Consider the following 24358-nt stretch of genomic DNA (forward strand, 5'->3'; position numbering starts at 1 on the left):
CTTTGTAACTCTGCTTTCTAAGAAATATCTTCATATGACCTGAATCCTTCGTTTAGAAAGAACTACTCCTCTTGAGAGGGTTTTCTATCAAATGTGCTACCTTATCTGTAGTTAGGTCTTAACGGATCATTGAAAGAAAATCCCTGAGAATCAACCAGAGCTAGACTGCAACAGGTAGGATTAGAATAGCTGTGGCACAGATATCTCAATGGGAGTCCCAAATAGGAACTCTCCTTGCCAAGTAATATTTATCTTCAATTATACTGACAGATGCTATTCTAAAAGGTTTCTAAAATGGTTGTGCTGATAGATAATTCCAGAAAAACCTACAAATTTATAACTGTTCTAGACATGATTGAAGGCCATGAATGAGTCCATAGCATAAGGTCTGCTTACAGAAGTCAAGATGTTTCTGACCAGTCATCCTCACTCCAGAGATCCAGCAGTGCTTCTGTGGACTTCAGTTTCATTCTCCGACCAACACTTCTCCTTGGTCCTTCAAAGGTATTTTTGGTTTGTTTGTTTGTTTTGATTTTTGTTTTTAAAGATTCATTCATTTGAAAGGCAGAATTACAGAGAGAGACAGAGACACAACCATTGGCTAGTTCACTCCCCAAAGGGCCCCAACAGCCAGAGCTGGGCTGATCCAAAGCCAGAAGCCAGGAACTTCTTTGGATCTCTCACATGGGGCCAGGGGAACGGGTGCTTGCGCCATCCTCCACAGCTTTCCCAGGCGCATTAGCAGGGAGCTGGACAGGAAGTAGAGCAACTGGGACCGACGCCCATATGGGATGTCGGCACAGCAGGCAGCTTTACCAGCTACACTACAGCGCTGGCCCCATTCAAGGTTGGTTAATTTGTTTTTTAAATATTTATTTATTTATTTATTTGAAAGGCAAGTTACATAGAGTCAGAGGCAGAGAGACAGACTTATATTCCATCCACTGGTTTACTCCCCAAATGGCTGCAATGCCTGGGGCTGGGCTGATCCGAAACCAGGAGCTTCTTCTGGGTCTCCCACGCGGGTTCAGGGGCCCAAGCACTTGGACCATCTTCTACTGTTTTCCCAAGTCATAGCAGGGAGCTGGATCAGAAGCGAAGCAACTGGGACTCGAATTAGCACCCAAATGGGATGCTGGTGTCATAGGCAGAGGCTTAGCCCAGTATGTGACAGTGCCAGTCCCCCTTCAATGGTTTTATAATAACATTAAAGCGCATTTTTACAAATTGGTAAACAAAACAAAAACTAGCTTTTCTTTCCCTTAAAAATTGATAAGTAATAATATTAGGCCTTGTGTAAGTATTCATCTTACATGAAAAATAGGGTTTTTATTATTTATATACATACACATACTACTACCTTAATTTATATAGATTTCCTTAGAAACATATTTAAAATAGAAAATATTTGGGGTTTCACTTGGGTAGCTGGTTTCTTCAAACCCCAGAAGCCTCATCTCCTGCTTAGGGCTAAGTTCACACCTAAACTCTTTGAGGCAGAACACCAAATTCGATGGTAACAGTCTACCAGTAGATATTCTTCAAACACCTTATGATAGAACGACTGCTTCCCATTGCATATTATCTTCCTCAGTGTACTTTCTCCTTCTGGATCATGTTAGAATTATTTATTTCATTTAATTTGGCTTTGAGTTATTTACACTTGGAATGAATCAGATTTATGAATTGTGTAGAAAAGCTGATTGGCATTTAAGTCTTGCCATCTTATATTGTCAGCTAACTTTTTAAAGTGTGTGTTTGACAGATATCATGTTTCGATTTTTTTTGTGTGTGGACAACAATGTGGAAGCTAAAATTGACATATTTTTATGTAAAGTTTTTCTATTCTTTGATTTTTAATAAACTTTGGAAACCAGAAAAAAAATATAAAGTGTGTGTTTGACAGCAAGAGTGAAAGCGAGAAAAAGAAGAGGAGAAAGTAGAGAAAAACAGAGGGCAAAAAGCAGAGTCTTAATTTTTGAAGGACAGAAATAACATTTTTTTCTTCTTCCTTTGTACATGGTATAAAGTAGAAATTTAAGCAAAATTATTTTCCTTTTTCTTTAAGAAATATTAAAAGATCAGGGAAAAAGTTTGACTCAGTCAAGAAAATATGGTATGTGTTGATGGGTTAATTTATTTTTTTTTCCATCTCCTATAATCTAAAGTGATGGAGTTAGCAATGAAATTTTCCTTTTTCTTTAAGAAATATTAAAAGATCAGGGAAAAAGTTTGACTCAGAGTCAAGAAAATATGGTATGTGTTGATGGGTTAATTTATTTTTTTTTCCATCTCCTATAATCTAAAGTGATGGAGTTAGCAATAGCCTGTGCTATTCAGCTATGTAGAACAATCTGCCATTAGAAAATTGAGTGCACTGTATCTTAGTTGTTGAGTTTCTTAATATTTCTGGCTCCATGAATGAAAATCCCAGCAGATTAGGGTAGCTATTTTTTTTATTTTTTTTAACTTTTATTTAGTAAATATAAATTTCCAAAGTACAGTTTATGGATTACAATGGCTTTCCCCCCAATAACTTCCCTCCCACTCGCACCCCTCCCATCTCCCGCTTCCTCTCCCATTCCATTCACATCAAGATTCATTTTCTATTATCTTTATATACAGAAGATCAATTCAGTATATATTAAGTAAAGATTTCATCAGTTTGCACCCACACAGAAACACAGAGTGTAAAATACTGTTTCAGTACTAGTTATAGCATTACTTCACATTGGACAACACATTAAGGACAGATCCCACATGAGGAGTAAGTACACAGTGACTCCTGTTGTTGACTTAACAATTTGACACTCTTGTTTATCGCGTCAGTAATCTCCCTAGGCTCCAGTCATGAGTTGCCAAGGCTATGGAAGCCTTTTGAGTTTGCTGACTTCGATCTTATTCAGACAGGGTCTTAGTCAAAGTGGAAGTTCCCTCCTCCCTTCAGAGAAAGGTACCTCCTTCTTTGATGGCCCCATTCTTTCCACTGGGATCTCACTCGCAGAGATCTTTCATTTAGGTCTTCTTTTTTTTCCCAGAGTGTCTTGGCTTTCCATGCCTAAAATACTCTCATGGGCTCTTCAGCCAGATACAAATGCCTTAAGGGCTGATTCTGAGGCCAGAGTGCTGTTTAGGACATCTGTCATTCTATGAGTCTGCTGTGTATCCCGCTTCCCATGTTGGATCGTTCTCTCCCTTTTTGATTCTATCAGTTAGTATTAGCAGACACTAGTCTTGTTTATGTGATCCCTTTGACTCTTAGACCTATCAGTGTGATCAACTGTAAACTGAAATTGATCACTTGGACTAGTGAGATGGCAGATGGGTTAATTTAATAAGACAACAATTAAAATGGCTTGACATACAATTAAGTCAGAAATGTTTGAAAATGCAGTTCAGCAAACTCTACGATGTTATTTGTGATGAAGACACAAAATTCTTAGGTTTCAATGATTTACAGAATGAGATTTCGCCGCAACCTACTACCTAGCTATTGGTGGGTTAGTGTCTGCATCATAATAGAGAAGCTCAGAATTGCAAGAGGTGTTAAGGCAGCACTCTGCAGCCACTGGCACGGTTTGAACCCCAGGCGAGGCTCATTTTCCCCTCTAGAGTGAAGACAGTGCCTCTCTGGCAGCATTCTTGTGGAAACAGAACACCACAACTATCAGAAGTAATGAACCTCAATTAACACTTCTGCAATGAACAGTAAGCCAGCAGGCTGTTGATCCAGGCTTAGTGCCCACAGCTTTAATCACCTAGATATTCTGCTGGATTTTTTTTTTTAATATTTTACCACAGGGGCTGGTGGTATGGCATACCAGTTAGAGCTACCACTGGCATACCATATGGGTTCCGATTTATGTCCCAGCCGTTCAAATTCTCATCTAGTCTCCTGCTAATGGCCTAGCAAAAGCAGTAGAAGATGGCATAAGTGTTCGGGCCCCTGCTACCCAGGTGGGAGACCTGGAAGATGCTCCTGGCTCCTGGTTTTAGCCTGGCCCAGTCCGGGCTGTTGTGGCCACATGAGGAGTGAACCAGTAGATGGAAGATCTCTCTCTGGAACTCTTTCAAATAAATAAATAACTTTTAAGTGTTTTACCAAAAAATAATGTTTATTCTATAATCTTTTATAGAGTTGTTAAAAAGGGCAAAGAACTCTGATACTGAGAAGTTTGTATTAATGGTGTCAAAAATTGTCAATTTGTTAGCATGAGCAAAAATAGTATGTTCAAGTAAAAAAAAAAAAAAAGAAAGAATGAGCTTTAAACCTATGCATTGCTCATGTTAGATTAAACATCATAAAATGCACATTAGGTGAGGCCTGACCCTCATTACAGGAATAGAGCATTTTGCTCAGAAAAACACTATGCCTAAGCAGCTCAGTACAAAATATAATCTCTATTGTGTTTTGTGTTATCAACACATCAGCCTCAGAACCATAATCAACAGCCACCAAACACCAGCAAAATGAATACTACTTGCCTTTTAAAAATTGGTTTGTGGGCCAGTGCTGTGGCATAGCAGGTAAAGCCATGGCCTGCACCACCGGAATCCAATAGGGGCACTGGCTGCTCCACTTCCAATCTAGCTCCTGGCTAATGCATCTAGGAGGGCAGCGGGAGATGGTCCAAGTCCTTGGGTCCCTGTACCCATTGTGGGAGACCCAAAAGAACCTCCTGTTTCTGATTGGCCCAGCTCCAGCCATTGTGGCCATTTGGGGAGTGAGCCAGTAGATGGAATATATCTTTAAAAAAATTGGTTTGAAATGGGAAAAAAGGAGAAGGTACCTGACAACTGCCTGGGAAGCCAAGAAAACCTGCTCAACTCAGAAATGGCTAAGAATCTGAGGGTTCTATCTGTTCAGACACCACTGCTTTTCTTAATCCCAAAACTAATGCTATTAGTGTCCACTACCTCATGTTTTTAACCAACCATAAATGTTAGAGAAGATAGGAAGACTGCCAAAACCTAAGAGTCTACAATCCAGTAAGTAAAAACAATTGGACATTTCTAATGTATGAAAGTACATTCATATGCAAAAAATTCCAAAATAACCAAATGTAATGGAAAAAGTATCATAATTGACAGAAAACTGCTATATAAAATTAGGAAAATATTCACTTGTAAACTGGTTAAAAAGAAAACTTGGGGATAGTGTTGTGGCAAACCAGGTTAAGCTGCCACCTGCAACAATGGCATCCTATATGACCACCAGTTCAAGTTCTGTCTGTTCCAGTTCCAATCCAGCTCCCTGCTAATGTACCTGGGAGAGCAGCAAAATACGGTCCAAGTTCTAGGGCCTATGCACCCACACGGAAGACCTAGATGAAGCTGCTGGCTCCTGGCTTCACCCTGGCCATTGCAGACATTTGAGGAATGAACCAGTAGAAGAAAGATCTCTCTGTCTCTGTGTAACTCTGCCTTTCAAATAAATAAATAAACCCTTAAAAAAAAACATACCAGAATTAACAAGTAAAAACTAGCCACAGCAATATTTCTGATGCTTTGCATTCTTATATCACTGCCAACTCCAACTAAGAAATACAATCTGTATCTTCTCAACAACCCTTGATCCCAGGTATAACTTTGTATTTGCACCAATGCATGCAATGCATCAGGAGGGAGATGATGTGATCTCTCAAACTATTTCACCTTTTGGGTAACACTGTCTGTGCCTGAAATACCCATTCTATTTGCCTTTGGAACCCAACTGTCACACTGTGAGAAAGCCTAGATGACATGGAGAAGCCAAGTTTAGAGGTTAAAGGTGACAGTTTCAGATGGTCACAGGCTATAACAGGCAGCATCAACCACCAAGTCTATGAGAAAGTAAGCCCTGATAATTCATACCCTAGACTCTGAGTTTCTCTGTCTGATGTAGGGTGGTACAAAAATAAGTTACCCCTACTAAGCCCTACCCAAAGTACAGATTTGAGATAAAATAAATGCTACTGTTGTTTCTTAGATTAATTTATTTAAAAGGCAGAGTGACAGAGAGTGAGTCAGAGACAGGGAGAGAGAGAGAGATCTTCCATCCACTGGTTCACTTCCCAAATAACCCAAAGCTTGGGCATAGGCCAGGCAGAAGCCAAGAGCCTAGAACTCTATCCAGGTCTCCCACCTGGGTGGCAAGGGTCCAAGTACTTGAGTCAGCATCTGCTACTTTCCCAAGCACAGTAGCAGGGAGCTGGATTGGAAGTGGAGCAGCTGGGACTTGAATGAGCACTCCAATATGGGATGCCAGTGTGGCAAGTGGCAGCATAACCTGCTGTGCCAAGATATGGGTAACCATGTTGTCTGAAACCACCGAGCTTTGCAGTAATTTGCTATGCAGAGTAACACAGTAACTAGAACAGGTCAATATATAATAATGTTTTATTTCTATATACTAATAAAAAGAATGCAAAAGTGAAATTAAAACACACCAATTATAATAACATGGAAACATAAGAAATACTTAGCATACATTTAACCATATATGTGCAAGATTGCTGAGACAGAATGATAAAATTATCTCAATGGCCTATGCCCTCAAGGACTCTTCAAAAATTTTGTGGAAAATGAAATTAAATGGTAAATTTATTCTTGTGCAAAAAAAATTCCACTGAAATCTATGCATACTTGTTTCATAATATGCATTTCCCATGACCTTTTTAAAGACCTCTTATATAATTTCCTCCCCATTTAGTATGGGCAGAGCCCATGAATATGATGAGATGTTATTTCTGTGACTATGCTGTTTTAAATAGCAAAAGAAGGATTGTTTGGGTGTGTGAACAATCACAGGAGCCCTTTAAAAGCTGGGAATTTTCTGGTAGAAAAAGAGGAAGTCAGATTGCAAACATGAATGGGATTCTAAGTCCCCTGCAAAGGAACTGAGAGCCACCTCCAGAAGTTGAGAATGACCTCAGTCTATAACCAACAAGAAAACATGAAGTAAGTCCTACAACCACAAGCAACTGAATTCTGCCAATAACTCAGGGGTTTTGGAAGCAGATTCCTCCCTAGAACCTCAGGATAAGAACCCAACCCAGACAACACTTCAATTTCAGCCCTGTATATGATCCTAAGCAGAGAACCCAGGTCAGCCCACTAGGACTTCTGATCTATAGAACTATAAGATAACAAATAGGAGGCAGTTTAAAACCTCTATGTGGGTGATGATTCATCACAGAGTGACAGAAACTGAACACTATTGTACTGCAAAAGGACAAGAAACAAAATTTGGGGAAGGACAGAAATATTTTAAATATTGATTGTAATTATAATGGTGATTATATGGTAATTTAAATTTGTCCAACTCAACTGATATCATCCTTAAAACAGTCGCATTTTATTGTATGTTAAATTAAACCTCCATAGTACTGATTTTAAAAAGCTTTCTCCAATGCCTCGTCATTCTATACACTATTGTCATGTATCATTTCAGGTATTCTTTACCTCAGTCCGCCTCATTGCCTCATTTATTGTTAATTATTCAGCTAATGACATTCAGTTAAGATGTCAAGTTAGAATATTCAATTGCTTGTTACACCTGTCCAGTGGAGGGTGTGAAAAGACTGTTGTGTTCTGATTGACATGTTTAAGAGATCACTTTCAAAAACAAGATCCAGGCAAAGCTTAGAATTAGAAAAGAAACTTGCTACTTGGAAAATCCTGTTGTTTCCAAACATATTTCAAGGAGTCCTAGTTCAGCATAAAGCTTTTGGGAACCAAGTTAGAGAGTAGCATGGGTGGTGTGTGGAGTGGGGAAAACAGACAAAATAGGCTCACAAAGCTTTAACCAAGTATCTTGCTTTTATCTGTTTTAGATGCAAAGATCCTATGTAGGAGTTTGTTTGAAAAAGTAATTCAACTGCTAAAAATATGTCCAAATCATTGCTTCAGGAATCTGATAAAGCTTGGCAAGATGCATCCTAATTTTCTCTTTCTGTATCACAGGGAGATAAGCAGGAGAAGAATCTACTAACCCATATCCCATAAGTCCTTTAAAGGCGGCTCCAGAGAATTACCACCTTCTTGTTTCTGACTTGCTGAGGATACAGATTATGTCTAGCTCATCTCTGAATCACCAAGTACCTATCACCTGGTACAAACTCAAACGTCTGCTGAATTCAAAATGATGTGCAAATTTGGTAGAAGGTCAAATGAAAGCTACTGCAACACAATCTGGCACTCTCTGATAAAGTGCCTCATACATACCTCTTCTAGGAATAGTCTCTTAAGAATCTCCTGCACACATGTACCACAGGTAGGTGGAAGACTTTTGATAGCAGCTTGGTTTATAATAATAAAACAATCAACTAAAATTTTTTATGATACATATATATATATATATATACACACACACACACATACAATGAATACTACATAACAAACACAAAAATGTTAAAAGTCCACATGGATGGATTTTGTCAAATACAACACTCAATGGAAAACAGCAAGTTTGGGACCTGTGTGGTAGCACAGTGGGTTAAGCTGCTTCCTGTGACAATGGCCTCTCTTATCAGAGCCCTGATTCGATAAGCTGCTCCACTTCCTTTCCAGCTCCCTGCTAATGTGCTTGGGAAAGCAGCAGAAGATGACCAAAGTTCTTGGGGCACCAGCCACACACATGGGAGACTCGAAGGGAGTTTTAGGTTCCTGGTTTTGGTTGGACTCAGCCTCAAATATGTCGCCATTTGGGGAGTGAACCAGCAGACAGGAAGAATTTCTCTGTCTCTCCCTTGCTCTCTGTCACTCTGCCTTTCAAATAAATAAAATAAATCTTAAAAAGAAAAAAAGAGTTGCCTAACAGTGCCATGTAGGACAGGGATGGGGAAACATCCAGCCTGCAGGCTGTGTAAGGTCCGTGACATCATTTGGTCTGCCCCTGCCAAGGCAACTGCAGACAGGGACTCAAAATTCAATATATCTATAGGAGCTTAATTTTTAATTTGATGATTTTGTACAGCCTGCAAATGATGTTATTAACATCCAAATGGCACTTGGCGGAAAAACAGTTCCCCATCTGTGAAATCAAGAGAAGGACAGAGCCAAGCCCGAGACTGGGGGGGCTTTCATGCTAACTCACTAAGTGAACAAACGTTACTAGGTAAATCAGAAGCATGACGGAGAAACCAGAGAAGGTACACTCAAAAAAAAAAAAAAAAAAAAAGCTATTAAATTCAAATATGAATGAGGTGACTTTAGCTAACAGAAAAGTCATATAGGGACTTGGATATCAATAATGTTTTTCTCTTCATTTGGACAAAAAAGTCTACAAAACCAAGTTATCTGATTTTCTTCCCCCTCCCTCCCGAAGTAAGGGAAAAGGTTTATTGAGGGAAACCTGACAGACTGGAAGGAAGGGACGAAGAAGGAAAAAGAGGGAGAAGCAAAGCGTAAGAGAAAGGTCAAGAGAGCACGAGAGAAAAAGATCAAGAGACAGGGGCTGGCGCTGTAGGTCAGCAAGTAAAGCTACCGCCTGCAGTGCTGGCATCCTATATGGGTGCTGGTTCAAGTCCCAGCTGCTCTACTTCCAATCCAGCTCTCTGCTATGGGGAAGCAGTAGAAGATGGCCCAAGTCCTTGGGCCCCTGCACCCACATGGGAGACGTGAAAGAAGTTCCTGGCTCCCGACTTCGGATCGGTGCAGCTCCAGCCGTTGCGGCCAACTGGGGAGCGAACCAGAGGATGGAAGATCTCTTTCTCCCTCTGCCTCTCCTTCTCTCAATGTAACTCTGACTTTCAAAATAAATAATAAAATAAATCTTTAAAAAACAAAAGAGATCAAGAGACAGAGAGAGGGAGAGAAGTCATTTGATTTTCAAGGTCTAGCAATAGTTTTTTCCTTATTTTAGTTTGAAGTCCAAAAAAACCTGCTTGGTGATAGACAGACACAGAGCAATTTAGCATCTTTTTTTTTTTTTTTTTTTTTTTTTTTGACAGGCAGAGTGGACAGTGAGAGAGAGAGAGAGACAGAGAGAAAGGTCTTCCTTTTGCCGTTGGTTCATCCTCAAATGGCCGCCGCGGCCGGCGTGCTGCGGCCGGCGCACCGCACTGATCCGATGGCAGGAGCCAGGTGCTTCTCCTGGTCTCCCATGGGGTGCAGGGCCCAAGCACCTGGGCATCCTCCACTGCACTCCCTGGCCACAGCAGAGGGCTGGCCTGGAAGAGGGGCAACCAGGACAGAATCCGGCGCCCCCACCGGGACTAGAACCCAGTGTGCTGGCACCGCAAGGCGGAGGATTAGCCTAGTGAGCCGCGGCGCCGGCGGCATCTCTTTTTTTTTTTTTTTTTTAACAGGCAGAGTTAGACAGTGAGAGACAGAGAGAAAGGTCTTCCTTCTGTTGGTTCATCTCTCAAATGGCCACTGTAGCCGGCATGCTGCGCCGATCCGAAGCCAGGAACCAGGCGCTTCCTCCTGGTCTCCCATGCGGGTGCAGGGCCCAAGGACTTGGGCCATCCTCCACTGCCTTCCAGGGCCGCAGCAGAGAGCTGGACTGGAAGAAGAGCAACTGGGACAGAATCCAGTGCCCCAACCGGGACTAGAACCCGGAGTACCAGTGCCGCAGGCGGAGGATTAGTCTCGTGAGCTGCGGTGCCAGCCTAGCATCTGTTCTAATCAGTACTGTCCTAAGGACAAAAATATTCCTTGGGGAATCTAAGTACATGCAGTTAGATACAGATATGACCTTGCTCTATTTATTTATTTTTAAAGATTTATTTTATTTACTTGAAAGGCAGAGTAACAGAGAGAGAGAGAGAATCTTCTACAAACTGGTTCACTTCCCTAAATGGTCACAACAGTTGGGGCTGGACTAGGACAAAGCCAAGAGTTGAGAGATTCATCCCAGTCTGCCCTGCCCTGTGGCTGCAGGGGCCCAAGCACCTGGGCCATCTTCCGCTGTTTTCCCAGGCACATTAGCAGAGAGCTGGATCGGAAAAGGAGCAGTGAGCCTTATACTGAGGTTTAACCCGTCACGCCACACGGCTGGCCCTGCTGTGTTCTTGCTCCCAAGCACTGAAGGTCTTCTACACACCACTTCTCTACCCACCAATCCAAAAACTTACTTAAAATAGAATGTTAATAGAATTTCTGTTCTTTAAAAAGATAACATATGAGGTATATACCAAGCGTCAGAATTAAAAAAAAAAAAAAACTTTTTATAATCTCACTTAGTCCTCACCAAAGCCAAAGGAAATAAAATAGTACATGATTACCTCTCATTTAACAAAGGAAAAAGAAACAGATCCCAAGAGTAAACTCTATATTCACTCGAGTAAAAGAGCTGATGGCGCTTTCATGGACTGCAATGGTAGAAAGGTCCCAGCCATGGGCGTCGGATTTCAATGAATTTCAATCAGTCCCAGAGCAAGTTCAAGTTTCCCTGCCCATCCCCTCAAACTCCTCAATAAAATACTTTGACTTAAAAAAAAAAAAAAAAAAAAAAAAGAGTTGATGGCACAGCTCTGCTTGTCAGAAAGACCTACCAGAGTTCAATCCAATCTTTTTCAAAATTTCCTCATTTGTACAATGGGAACAATTTGTCCCGTGAGGATTAGAATGAGATTACTGATTTGGTAATTAATTTAGAAACAACGTGTACTAGGAATCATATACTATTCCAGGTAGATAGCAAGGATAAAGCCTCCAGCGAAGCAGACATCATCATTGTCCTCAAGCGTGTACAGCTGAGTGGGAATAAGGGATTTATGATGGCATCACACAGATGCATGTAAAACTGCAACTCTGCTCAGTGCCTTAAGGATAGGATGAGCTGTTTTATAGGTGGGAGATATAATCAGATCGTGGAGTTCAGGGAGGTTTTTATCAGAAAATAACACAAGACAAGAGATCTGAAGAAGTAACAAAGGGGGCAAAAGAGGATTTTGACCACCCAGAAGGAGAGATCTGAGGATACTGGCATGTGAGTTTCTCCTATAATTGATCGTCACATCACAGTATAGTGAAGCTCCAAGTTGATACCTCTCGCTACAGGCTAACACAGAGGATACACAGAGAAAAGAAAACTTCAAAAGTATCTTCTACATGTTGGTTCACTCTCCAAATGCTTGCAACATGCAATAGCCAGGGCTGGGCCAGACCAAAGCCAGGAACCCAGAATTTCATCTGGGTCTCCCACACAGGTGGGAAAGGCCAAGGAACGTGAGCTGTCATCTGCTGCCTCCAAGAAGGCAGTAGCAGGAAGCAGGATCAGAAGAGGACTTGCTGGACTCAAATAGGAGCTCTGATATGGAGAGGGTATCCCAAGCTGCAGACTAATCTGCTGTACCACAATGCCTGCCCCAATATAATCTTCTTCTTCAAAAATATTTATTTATTTGAAAGTCAAAGTTACACAGAGAATGAGAGGCAGAGAGAGAGAGAGAGAGAGAGAGAGAGAGAGTGAGAGGTCTTCCATCTACTGGTTCACTCCCCAGATAACTGCAACGGCCGGAGCTGCATCAATCCGAAGCCAGGAACCAGGAGCCTCCTCTGGGTCTTCCCATGCAGAGGAAGCTCCTGGCTCCTGGCTTCGGATTGATGCAGCTCCAGCTACTGTGGCCATCTGGGAAGTGAACCAGAGGATGGAAGACCTCTCTTTCTCTCTCTCTCTCTCTCTCTCTCTGACTCAGTGTAACTTTGCCTTTCAAATAAAATAAATAAATATTTTTTAAAAAATAAAAGAACAATACATTTGAGGAAGAGGAGTTGAAAATAAGAGAGAACAGAATAATCAAATGTTAGGGTTCTTGAGAAGATGGGAGAGAATGAGATACAGTCCAAAGCAGAGGTTGTCTGACAGTAACAAGGAAGAACATGACAACAGTTTAAAACGGCTTTTATCTCTTGTACCCCTTTTCCTTTATTTCAGACAAAGTTAAAGATCCATATAAGTAGTATAAACAGGGCAGTACTGAGATCAAGTTAGGGGACACAAACCATAATCCAGTGTACTTGCACTTCAGCAAGCACTTAATGCTCAGTATATTTTCATATAGCCATCTGACACTGCCTTTTGTTTGCTGTATAGACACCCCAAAATCTTTAAATGTTAATGTATAATTTTATCATGATGAAAATTTTAAAATAGAACTTCAGAAAAATTCAAAGTAACTACATTATTATCATCAGATGCGGTTGATGGGCAAAATTCTGGTTACTAAAGAATTCAGGGGCAGAGGCTGGCATTGTGATAGAACAGGTTGTCACCACTTACAAGGCTTATATCCTAAATCAGAGGACTGGTTTGAGATCCTACTGCTCTGCTTCTAATCCAGCTCCATTCTAATGTGCCTAAGGAAAACAGTAGAAGATGGCCTAAGTGCTTGGGATCCTACCACCCATCAGATGGAGTTCCAGGCTCCTGGCTTCAGCCTGGCCCAGCCCTGGCCATTGCGGCCATTTGGGGAATGAACCAATGGATAGAAGATCTCTTTCTCTCTCTTTCTCTCTCTTTCCCTCAGGCTGTCAATCTGACTCTCAAATAAACAAACCAAAAAGAATTCAGGGTACATTTTAAATAAAAATAATTATTCTTATAAGAATGTTTTAGAAAATAGGGACACAGCTTAACAAAAATAAATTATGCTGAAATATCATCTCTGACAATTTAGAAGGTTCTTGAAGATTCCATCTAGCTTCAATACGCTGACTCTAATGACCTACATGGCAAAAAACTACTCAGAAGCAGATTCTCAGCTTAAGAAGTCTCCCCACATGAGTGGCAGGAACCAAAGTACTTGAGCTATTACCTGTTGCCTCCCAGGATCTGCATTAGCTAGAAGCTGGATTCAAAAGGGAATTGGATTCAAACTCAGGCATTCTAAAACATGATGTGGAAATCACAACCCACATCTTAACTGCTATGCCAAATGCCTGCCCCTAAGCATCTTTTTACACTAAAAATTAATTCCAAATTCCCTGAAACAGGTCATCTAAATAATGTCAAGCATATTACAATGAAATGCAAAGTAACCTTGCTACTGTTCTTTTTTTTTTTTTTTTTTTTGACAGGCAGAGTGGACAGTGAAAGAGAGAGACAGAGAGAGAAAGGTCTTCCTTTGCCGTTGGTTCACCCTCCAATGGCCGCTGCTGCAGCCGGCGCACCGCGCTGATCCGATGGCAGGAGCCAGGAGCCAGGTGCTTTTCCTGGTTTCCCATGGGGTGCAGGGCCCAAGCACCTGGGCCATCCTCCACTGCACTCCCTGGCCATAGCAGAGAGCTGGCCTGGAAGAGGGGCAACCGGGACAGAATCTGGCGCCCCGACCGGGACTAGAACCCGGAGTGCCGGCGCCGCAAGGTGGAGGATTAGCCTATTGAGCCACGGCGCCGGCCCACCTTGCTACTGTTCTATAGATTCAATCCTATATACCCAACACCCAGCTCATGAGAGGTTTTTTTTTTTTGTTTTTTTGTTTTTTTGTTTTTTTTTTTTGAAGATTTATCTTATTTGAAAGACAGAGTTACAGAGAGAGGTCTTCCATCTGCTGGTTCTCTCCCCAGATCCCAGATGGCCGCAACGGCTGTAGCTACACCAGTCTGAAGCCAGGAGCAAGGAGCTTCTTCCAGGTCTCCCACATGGGTGCAGGGGCCCAAGAACTTGGCCCATCCTCCCCTGCTTTCCCAGGCCACAGGAGAGAGCTGGATCGGAAGTGGAGCAGCCGGGACTAGAACCAGCGCCCGAATGGGATGTCAGTGCTTCAGGCCAGGGCTCTAAGCTGCTGCACCACAGCACTGGCTCAATTTTTTTTTTTTTTTAATTTATTTGAAAGGCAGCGTGACAGAGAAAAGAAAGAGAGAGAAAAAAAATCTATCTCTGGTTCACTCCCCAAATGCCTGCAATAGCTGGGGCTGGCTCAGGCCAAAGCCAGGAGCACGAACTCCATTTGGGTTTCCCACGTGGGTGACAGGAACCCAAGTATTTGCGCCTTGTCTGTAGGAAGTTGGGTTGGAAGTGGAGTAACCAGAACTTGAACAGGCATTCCATCTAATATGGGATGGTTGTCCTAAGTGGTGGCTTAACCCCCTAGACCACAGTACCAATCCCAGAGTTGTTTTTAATTAAAGCAAAATTACCACAGATATTAAAACTGCATTACCTTCATAATGTTAACTAAATCGGTTTGATAGTAGCGATCCTGATGGGCGTTGGCTGCTGCTAGTGTAAGAAGATAATCATTCCTTGCGTGCGTAGCCTTAGAGTTACATTCAGAACGCCGAGCTTTTAACTAAAACATAGTAAGAGGGAAAAATAATCAGTGTGAACTGATGCTGCACTTCAAAACACAGAGGACACTACTCTTGGTAATGAATGGCTCTCTACCGGAGCAAAGGCAGTCAGGTGGAGAAAACTTTTGTTATGTATGTAGCAATTATTCATCACCAGTAAGGAATTAAACCGTTACTAGAACACATGGCAATAATTTTTTTCAAATATTTGTTATTTGCACTTTGCACACTCCAATGCTTTCTAGAGAACTTCCAAATATTTTCCTCATTTAATTCAGGTGGGAACATGAACTTTCCAAAATTAAGTAAATATGTTATCTTCAAAAGACATCGGCAAATGTAGTAGAGTGCCAGAGAGCAGAATACTTGTCAGGAGCCTGTCAGCCACAGCCACGTCGCCGAGCTGACCTACCAGGTATTGCACAGCTTGAAGGTCCCACACAGAAAACTGATGGTATTTGGCCCAAAACAGCTGCTCTATCTGAATGAAATGGATTCTGTAGAACTTTCTAAAGCCCCTGGGCCAACTCTTGACTAAGAGTTAAAGACAACAGGCTACCCAAGTCATTAAGGTACTGAAACTTATCCCTAAAGCAGTCGTGAGAAGAAAGCTGTGTCCAAAGTATTGGCACCTGGGTGCAAATCCCTCAAGAACTGGGAGGGAAATCCCTCCCTGAGTTATTATCTTTAAAAGGTTTCTCTGTGGTAGAAATAATACACTCCCACCCTCAAAAATCCAACTATTTATTTTGTAAATTAAGAGGTTTCTCAATTGCGAAATACATCTTTCAAAAACTCACCTTTACACTTGCCTTCTGTAAACTGATTCTTGATTGGAAAAGACTAAGTTTAGATCTATAACAAAAATAGAAAAGTACATTTAACAATATAATAAAATTACATATTACTGCTTACCAATTTTAAAAATTGGCTTTCTCTCAAAGCACTTTTCTAAAAAAGAACTTAAAAATGGAAAACCACAAATAGTAATTATTTTCTACAGGAAGAATTTAATATTATGGTAAGTTAGGAAATACTGGCCTTAACAAAAATACCTTGAATAACAAAATAACAATTTAACAAAGAAAACATCAAAATAGACTGGTATCTCCTAATAAACAGTCATCAAACTATATAAATGATTCCCAATATCACAAAATTTCACACACTTAAGCTCCTGCACGCAAGCATCCAACCTATGGAGACAAACGTTACCAGGCCTTTGGGGCTATGTGTGATCCACTGTAACACACCAGGATATAATCCCAGGCTCTAGAAAATCCTAACTTCAATTGTTTCCTCTATTAAAAGCTCTTGCATGGGTGCCTGCCTGTGTGTCACCTTTATTCCTAAGGGCACTCTGAACTTACTTTTGTTCTCTATTTAATATTCTCCCACTCTGGTATTCTTATCTCCCTAGATTTCTATTGACTTCAGAGGGGATCCATAATCTAACAATCAGTAGTAGAATCTCCAACACTGGTTTTACCCAAACAACTAGAGAGAACCATACAGACAAACGCTAAAGAACAAGCAACAGTGATTTTTCTAAAGCTGCAATGTTTGTCTTGACTGCAGTGTCATGGCGATTGCCATGGAAGAATGCAATGCACTTGCTGGCAGCTACACCATTATATGAAGAAAAGTTGCAGATAACTTAGAATCAGACAGAGCAGCTGGTCTTTGCAGAGCCAGTGTGAAGAAGATAGCTGGGGCCGGCGCTGTGGCGCAGTGGGTTAAAGCCCTGGCCTAAAGCGCAGACATCTCATATGGGCGCCCGTTCTAGTCCCAGCTGCTCTACTTCTGATCCAGCTCTCTGCTGTCCTGGGAAAGCAGTAGAAGATGGCCCAAGTCCTTGGGCCCTGCACCCGCACGGGAGACCCAGAAGAAGCTCCTGGCTCCTGGCTTCAGATTGGCGCAGCTCTGGCCATTGCAGCCATCTGGGGAGTGAACCAGCAGATGGAAGACCTCTCTCTGTAATTCTGTCTTTCAAATAAATAAAATAAATCTTAAAAAAAAAAAAAAGACAGCAAAAGCAGCCTCTTATCTTTCTAACTAAACAGAAAACATTCAGGGATGAACACGTCATTCCAAGTATTTCTCACTGCTAAAAAAAAAATAAAATAAAATAAAGGGCCAGTGTTGTGGCATAGTGGGTAAAGCCACCTTCTGTAGTGCTGGCATACCGACAGCCATTGGTTCTTGTCCTCATTTCTCTACTTCCGATCCAGCTCCCTGCTAACGGCCTAGGAAAAGTAGCGAAGGATGGCCCAAGTGCTTGGGGCCCCATCACCCACATGGGAGACCTGGATGAAGCAGCTGGCTTTGGCCTGGCTGAGTCCTAGCTGGTATGGCAACTTGGGGAGTGAACCAGTGGATGGAAGATCTCCCCCTCACCGTAACACTGATTTTCAATTACATAAATAAATCCTTTACAAAAAATTAATTGTAAGATAGGTATATTATTTTCTACTTTGTCATATTCTTATTTAATGGAGGTTTTTTGATTTACTCATCAGATTCCTATTCATTTTGACCTAGAAAAGCAAAAGCCACAAATGTAAAGATCTGAGAGAGCTTGTTCAGGTTAAGAAGATGCTTGAGGTTTCTCTAGTTCTCCTTTTTCTGTAGTCAATATTCAAATAGGCTGAGTTGCACCCAGATCTTCTAATGTAAGGTTTAAAGTTTCTGGCTTCTGTTCACTTGCTAATCCTCATATACTTCTTGTGCGATAATAAGGTAAATGGTAGACAGGGATAGAAATCACTATTAAGGAATTAGAGATAAAAACAGCACCTCTCTTCAAAGATTAAAATCTAGAAAAAGATAGGATTTATTTACAAGCTATACACTACAAATAAAAAACCAGACTGTGTATTACTCTTCGTCTTCTAGCCTTCCCATGTTAGTGTTCCTTGGGGTTCTAAATTCAATATTTCATTCTATATATGATTGCATCTATATAACTGTCATCTGATAGGCAACTACCTACCAAACTAAGATCTTTAGGCTCAAATTCTCCAAGAGCCAGATACTTACTTACTTACTAAACCTTCATGCTAATGTCTTCCCAGGCTCTTCAAAATCCACGTATCCAAAATGAAACTCATCATCTCTTTCAAATTGCATCCTCTTTCTTCTATAGTCTCTCATAACATGCATACCTGAACATCTACTGAAACCATATGTAGTCTAGTTTTCACTGCCCTTCCTGAACTTATTTCTACTTAGAAAAATTAATTATTCAAGACTTTTTCCAAACCTCACTGCTTCTAGAAAGGCTTTCTTTATCATTAGGCAAAATCAATCTCTCCATTTTCCATGCTTTTAAAACAGTATTTTCAAATTACTTCTGTAAGTAAATTCCTAGTTACTAGGTGAATAACTTCAGGGATTTAATTTCTTTGAGTTTACTGTGAATGAATAAGTTATAAAGTTACTTTTAAACACATTCTCAAATTCTAGGTTTTAAACTCCTTGAGGGCACAAAGGTTATCTCACTCACCCTCTGTGCTCAAAGTACTTAATACAAAGTAATTACTCAATAAACATTTGGTGAATAAATTAAGGTAATGAGAAGGAGAAAGGGGCATTTCTTACTTTACAGGTGAATTAATTTCCAGAAGTTACACACTGAACTAAAACATCTAACTTGTTGTTCCCTTTGAATCAGGGCCACAGAAGAAGGCAGTGAAACACCTCAGTGCATGAGACTCTGTCAGCTCCTTACTACTCAGGAACAGTCATGTCCTCACTTTCACCCTGTGGGCCATGGCTAAATTAAGTATTTACACACAGTCTGCATATCTGTCAATCCTGTGTTGTAGACTCTCTGAGTCTGAAAAACCCATCATGACAGGATGTTTCTAACAGGAATCACCTATTCCAAAACCCTCAGATTTCATAAGGAAGACGGACCCATTGACTCTATGACAGTGCAAGAAATATTTGTATGCTCAAAAAAAATAAATAAAACAATAGACAATAAATTAACTTAGGGAAATATTAAATATGTTTTTCTATAACTTCAAGTACTCGATAAGGATTCATTTACTAATCATTAGCACTAAATAAACCTTCCAGGAGCCCCTCAATTTTCACAAGAAACCTATGAGATGGCTTACATTTTTTGCAGATAAAAAACTTATTAGAGGAGCTGTTGCTGTGACACAGCGGGTAAAGCCACCGCCTGCAGTGCCAGCATCCCATATGGGTGCCAATTCTAGTCGCGGCTGCTCCATTTCCAATCCACCTCTTTGCTATGGCCCAGGAAAGCAGTAGAAGATGGCCCAAGTGCCTGGGACGATGCACCAAGCTCCTGGCTTCGGATTGGCACAGCTCTGGCCACTGCAGCCATTTGGAGGGTGAACCAGTGGATGGAAGATCTCTCTCTCCCTCTCTGTTTCTGCCTCTCTGTAATTCTGCCTGTCAAATAAATAGTAAATAAATCTTTAAAAAAAAAAACTTATTAGAAAGACACCCTCCTATTTGCTGGTCTGTACAAGTACTTAAAAGTTTTTCTGATTTCCTGCCTAGTAGTCCAGAGTTCTAGATGTTCCATCAGTCAGCACACTGAGCAGGCAGGTCTGCTCCTGCTCACAGACCTCTTCAAAGCCCAATTCTGTCACACAGGTTTATGTGCTCTCATCAATTTCTAATGAAACATCCTCAACATATCATTGCAAACATCATATTGCTTGCTTTATACATTACCATCAATTTCTTCTTTTCCTAGTTATTTTCAAAATGAAGAACTGTAATTCACACACATTGAAAGTAAAATTCACACATTTGTTAGAGTACACAAAAAACATATTTACTAGAATTTTATGTAAAAGTAAAAACAGTGCCTGGGCAGGTGTCTATAGAGAGGTCAGTGCCCGTGTCCAGTTCATGTGTCCGCGGTCCTTCAAAGGCACTCTGAGGATCAAGGGATTTCCTGTGATTACACTTGATTTGGAGTCTAGCATGAGGAAAATGAGGCTCTGACACTCTGCTATTCAGACATCGTGGCAACTTTAACTAGACTTTTGATGACCTTTCAAATCTGCAAATACAATATTGTCTTCTTTCCTTTTCCTATCTCCCTATATTAATCTAGATAAAAATCAACCAATCCAAAAAAAAAACCTGTGCTCTTAAATACATAGCATATGTAAGTCAAATGAAATCAACACAGTCTAAGAAAAACCCTCTGCCCTGTATTGACAGAGAACAAAGTATGAGCAAAGATAACATTTATTTGCATAATCATTTTCTCAGAAATGCTCAAACACATACTTTGCCTCGATGTCAGCTTTCTCTCGTACTGCATGGGCCATCTGTTCAGTCTCAAAGTACTTCTTTTTGCCTTTAGCTAAATCTTTTACTGTCTCTTGTAATTCAGTTTGGATCTTTGTCAACTGGTCCACACACTGTAAAACACAAAAGTGCAATTATTATGATTTCAGTTTTCAGACTTACAGAAAATAAGTTTTTCCTATGGACTATGCATTAAACCTTCAGGATGGAAACACAGAAACTAAAAGCATCCATCAAAAATTGCAAATTAAGATCCAGCTGGTACTTCCATCTCAAGTACTGTATCAAACAGCGTCACAGTTTATCCTAACAATTATCCTTTGAGAAATAGTCCAAGTGATGCTGATGTCTGATATTAGTCAGCATAAGAAGAGCACATCTATGAGATATTCTTCAGGTTGGAGATATCATGGCAATCAAGGCAAAATAATAAATTAATTCTGAATTTCTTTCTAATCTTAAAAAATTCTCTCTATACATCTGGGTAACCAACAGTACAAAGGATATTACAGAATTCATTCCTAAGAATGGAGTGAAATCTGATTTGATAAGCTCTAGGTAAAGGAGAAAATCTCTGTACCACATAATGATTATTACCCAAAGCTATCCCTAGCCCAACTCCTTGAATACACATATACGTTCTAGGAGGAGGAACTCACACATTTGTTCTAGGAGAACGGACAGATCTAATATTTCAAAGAAATGTTTAACCAACAATGAGGTCAAAGTAACACTACTTAGGGATCCTACTGGATATGCAAAGGGGAATCATTTCCGCTAATGTGAAACAAACCACTGCTAGTTTCACTAGCGTGAGGCCTTTAGTTGAAAAACTTCTGAGCCTAGAACAGCACTGTCAGTACCTGGTGGAGTCTGACAAAAGCCTGGCAAAGCAGGAGTTGACACTGATGAGGGACTGCAATGCAGGGCTGAACAAGGCAGAGTTGGGCACTTTAAAACAAGACACCAGAAGAGCAAGTGTAAACCTGTTAAACTTACAACATAAAGGTTAGAGTCTCCCAGAAATTGTTAGGTGTTAGGAAAGAAATATTTCACAGACGATGATAGATCTAGAAGGTTCTGTATGGACAGACAAAAACAAACTAACCACGTACATTTATTGAGCACTAAGTGTTAAGCTGTGAATAAAGGGTTTATTTTATATATTTTTAAACTTAAAAAATTATTTGAGAGGCAGAGCAAGACAAGCCCCCTCCTATGGTTCAATCCTCAAATCCTAGGGGCCCAGGAACTCAATCCAGGTCTTCCACATTGGCAGTAGGGATCAAAATACCTGAGCCATCACCACTGCCTCCCAGGTCACACACTGGCAGGAAGTTGGATAGGACTTGAACCCAAAAATTCTGATTATGGGGTATTTCAATAAAAGCTGATGAGAGGACAGCTGTGTTATTAGACAATATTGCTTATGAACTCTGACACAAATTGCAACAATGCGGGGGCCATGAAGGGGGTACTACAAACGAACTCTAACCATCTAATGCAGAAACCATGGCTCTGGGCTTCTGTGAGTATGGTGATTCCCCTATCTGCCATGCCACTTGTCAGGGCCCTGAAAGCTCTGTAGAATTACATATACGATTTTAGTCTCCTTTAGGACCTGAGCTTTTACCCCCACCCCACAAACATGTGCTACTTCAACCTACACCTATCACCTAGAGGACCAAACAGAATAACTGATCTGTTATTGTGGACTAGGAATATAGCGCCAGCAGAATTAACTCCACCAGTGCCAGCTGTGGACAATGATATCCTGCAAGACTAAAACCTTAGCTACACCTAAAAAGACTCCCTGTGGGCATAGCACAGCCACTATGTTAGGGCCTTACAAAAGAAACGTATTAGTAGTAGTAGTCCCAATTTAAAATAAGAAAACAGACTCAGAGGGCAAGTACCTTACTCAAAGTTCATAGAACAAGGATGTGATTATATCATTTACCATGTAACTCCATTAAAGTATGTACTCAGTTTTGGGCTGATCAACCATGTTTTGAAGGTCTCAGAGATACTTTATCTTCAAAGAATATACTTTTAAAAAACTGACCTATAACTCACATACCACAAAGTCCACCATCTTAAAGTGCATAATTCAGTGGTTTTTAGTATATTCACAAGGTTGTACAATCACTACCACAATCTATTCCCAAAACCTGTTTTCTTCAACATTCTCAAGAGAAAAAGGGGGACAGGAGTCCTGTCAGAAGAGATGTTAGAGTGGAGAAGGGGGATTATCAGGAACTGAGTGGGTAGGAGGAACAGAGATACTGGCCAAAAGAGTTACAAGATGAGTAACTTTATAGACCAAACCTACAACATAGCAAGGTGACTATGGTTAATAATACTGTATTGTGTACCTGAAATTTGCAAAGAGAATAGTTCTTAAGTATTCTCATCATTAAAAAAAAGTACATAAGATGATGGGTATATTAATTAGCTTGATTTTGGTAATCATTTCACAACATGTATGTATATTGAGACATCACGTTGCACAATTTGAATATATTCAATTTTATTTTTCAATTATATTAAAATAAATTTGAAAAATAATAAGACCTTGTATGACAAATGCTCCAGCTCTTTTCCAATACTTATCTGAGCAGACACAGAAATGAGTTTACCTGTTGAAATCTTTACTTAGTATAGAGTTGATCTTCTGTATATAAAGATAATTTAAAATGAATCTTAATGAAGAATGGGATGGGAAAGGGGGTAGGAGGTGGGACAGTTTGGGGGTGGGAGGGCGGATATGGAAGGAAGAACCACTATAATCCAAAAGTTGTACTTATGAAATTTATATTTATTAAACAAAAAAAGAATAAATTCCTTTCTTAAGAAGAGTTTGCCATGAAAAAAAGAAAGAAAGAAATGAGTTTACATTAAGGCTTACATTAAGTTTCATAAAAGCTAAGGGATCTATAAAATGATGACAAATCTGAATATTATAATCCAGGATCCTAATGAAGAAATTAAGAGTATAGTCCCTAGAGCCAGCATTGTGACACAGTGGGTTAAGCCACCACCTCTCAAGACAGCATTCTATGCCTGTTAGAGTCCCAGTTACTCCATTTCCAATCCTGCCACCCGTATGAAGGACCCAGATGGAGTTCAGTATTTGGGGAGTGAACCAGAGGATGGAAGATACATCTGTCTTTCTCACTCTTCACTCTTCTATGTCTCCCCCTCTTTCTATGTAACTCTACCTTTCAAATAAATAACTCTTAAAAAAAAAAAGAAGAAAGACGTATAGTCCCTGAGTATGACAGATACTAAGATATGAAAACTTGCTAATAACTTGAACATAGGAATAAAAAAAGTAATCTGAGCCAATATGTCAATGCTCTACTAACAATTAGGTTCTGACCCAGTAATCATGCCCTGGAAATTCATCCTAAAAAAAATAATTTAGGGGCTGGCATTAGGGCATAGCAGGTAAAGCCACTGCCTGCAATGCCTGCATCCTGTATGGGTGACAGTTTGAGACCTGACTGCTCCACATCTGATCCAGCAACCTGCTAATGAGCCTGGGACAGCAGATATTCCAAAAGCATGGGCCCCTGAACACACGTGGGAGATCAGGAAGAAGCTACTGACTCCTGGCTTTGGACCAGCCCAGCTCTGGTGGTTGTGGTCATTTGAAGAGTGACCCAGCAGATGGAAGATCTCTCTCTCTGTCTCTTCCGCTTTCTGTGTCACTCTGACTTTCAAGAAAACAAATAAACCTTTAAAAAAATAGTTAACTTTTATGCAGACTTAGTGGTAACAACTAAAAACAGAGGTATGGCTAAATAAAACCATAATAAATAGAAAAATCACTCAG

General features: G+C 40.5%; 1 protein-coding gene across 5 annotated transcripts in view; it reads right to left on the bottom strand.

The window, feature by feature from the left end:
• Window positions 1-24358, bottom strand: part of FCHSD2 (FCH and double SH3 domains 2) — a 299407-nt gene that overhangs the window by 128678 nt on the left and 146371 nt on the right. For all 5 annotated transcript variants that reach the window (XM_002708714.5, XM_051851103.2, XM_017344834.3 and 2 more), the window contains 3 exons: window positions 20500-20633; window positions 16020-16074; window positions 15090-15218 (listed from right to left, as the gene is read on the bottom strand). In XM_002708714.5, coding sequence (XP_002708760.1) covers window positions 15090-15218; window positions 16020-16074; window positions 20500-20633 — 318 coding nt within the window. The remainder of the gene's footprint in view (window positions 1-15089; window positions 15219-16019; window positions 16075-20499; window positions 20634-24358) is intronic.

The sequence above is a fragment of the Oryctolagus cuniculus genome, chromosome 1 (genome assembly GCF_964237555.1).
Source record: "Oryctolagus cuniculus chromosome 1, mOryCun1.1, whole genome shotgun sequence".
NCBI classification, from domain to species: Eukaryota; Metazoa; Chordata; class Mammalia; order Lagomorpha; family Leporidae; genus Oryctolagus; species Oryctolagus cuniculus.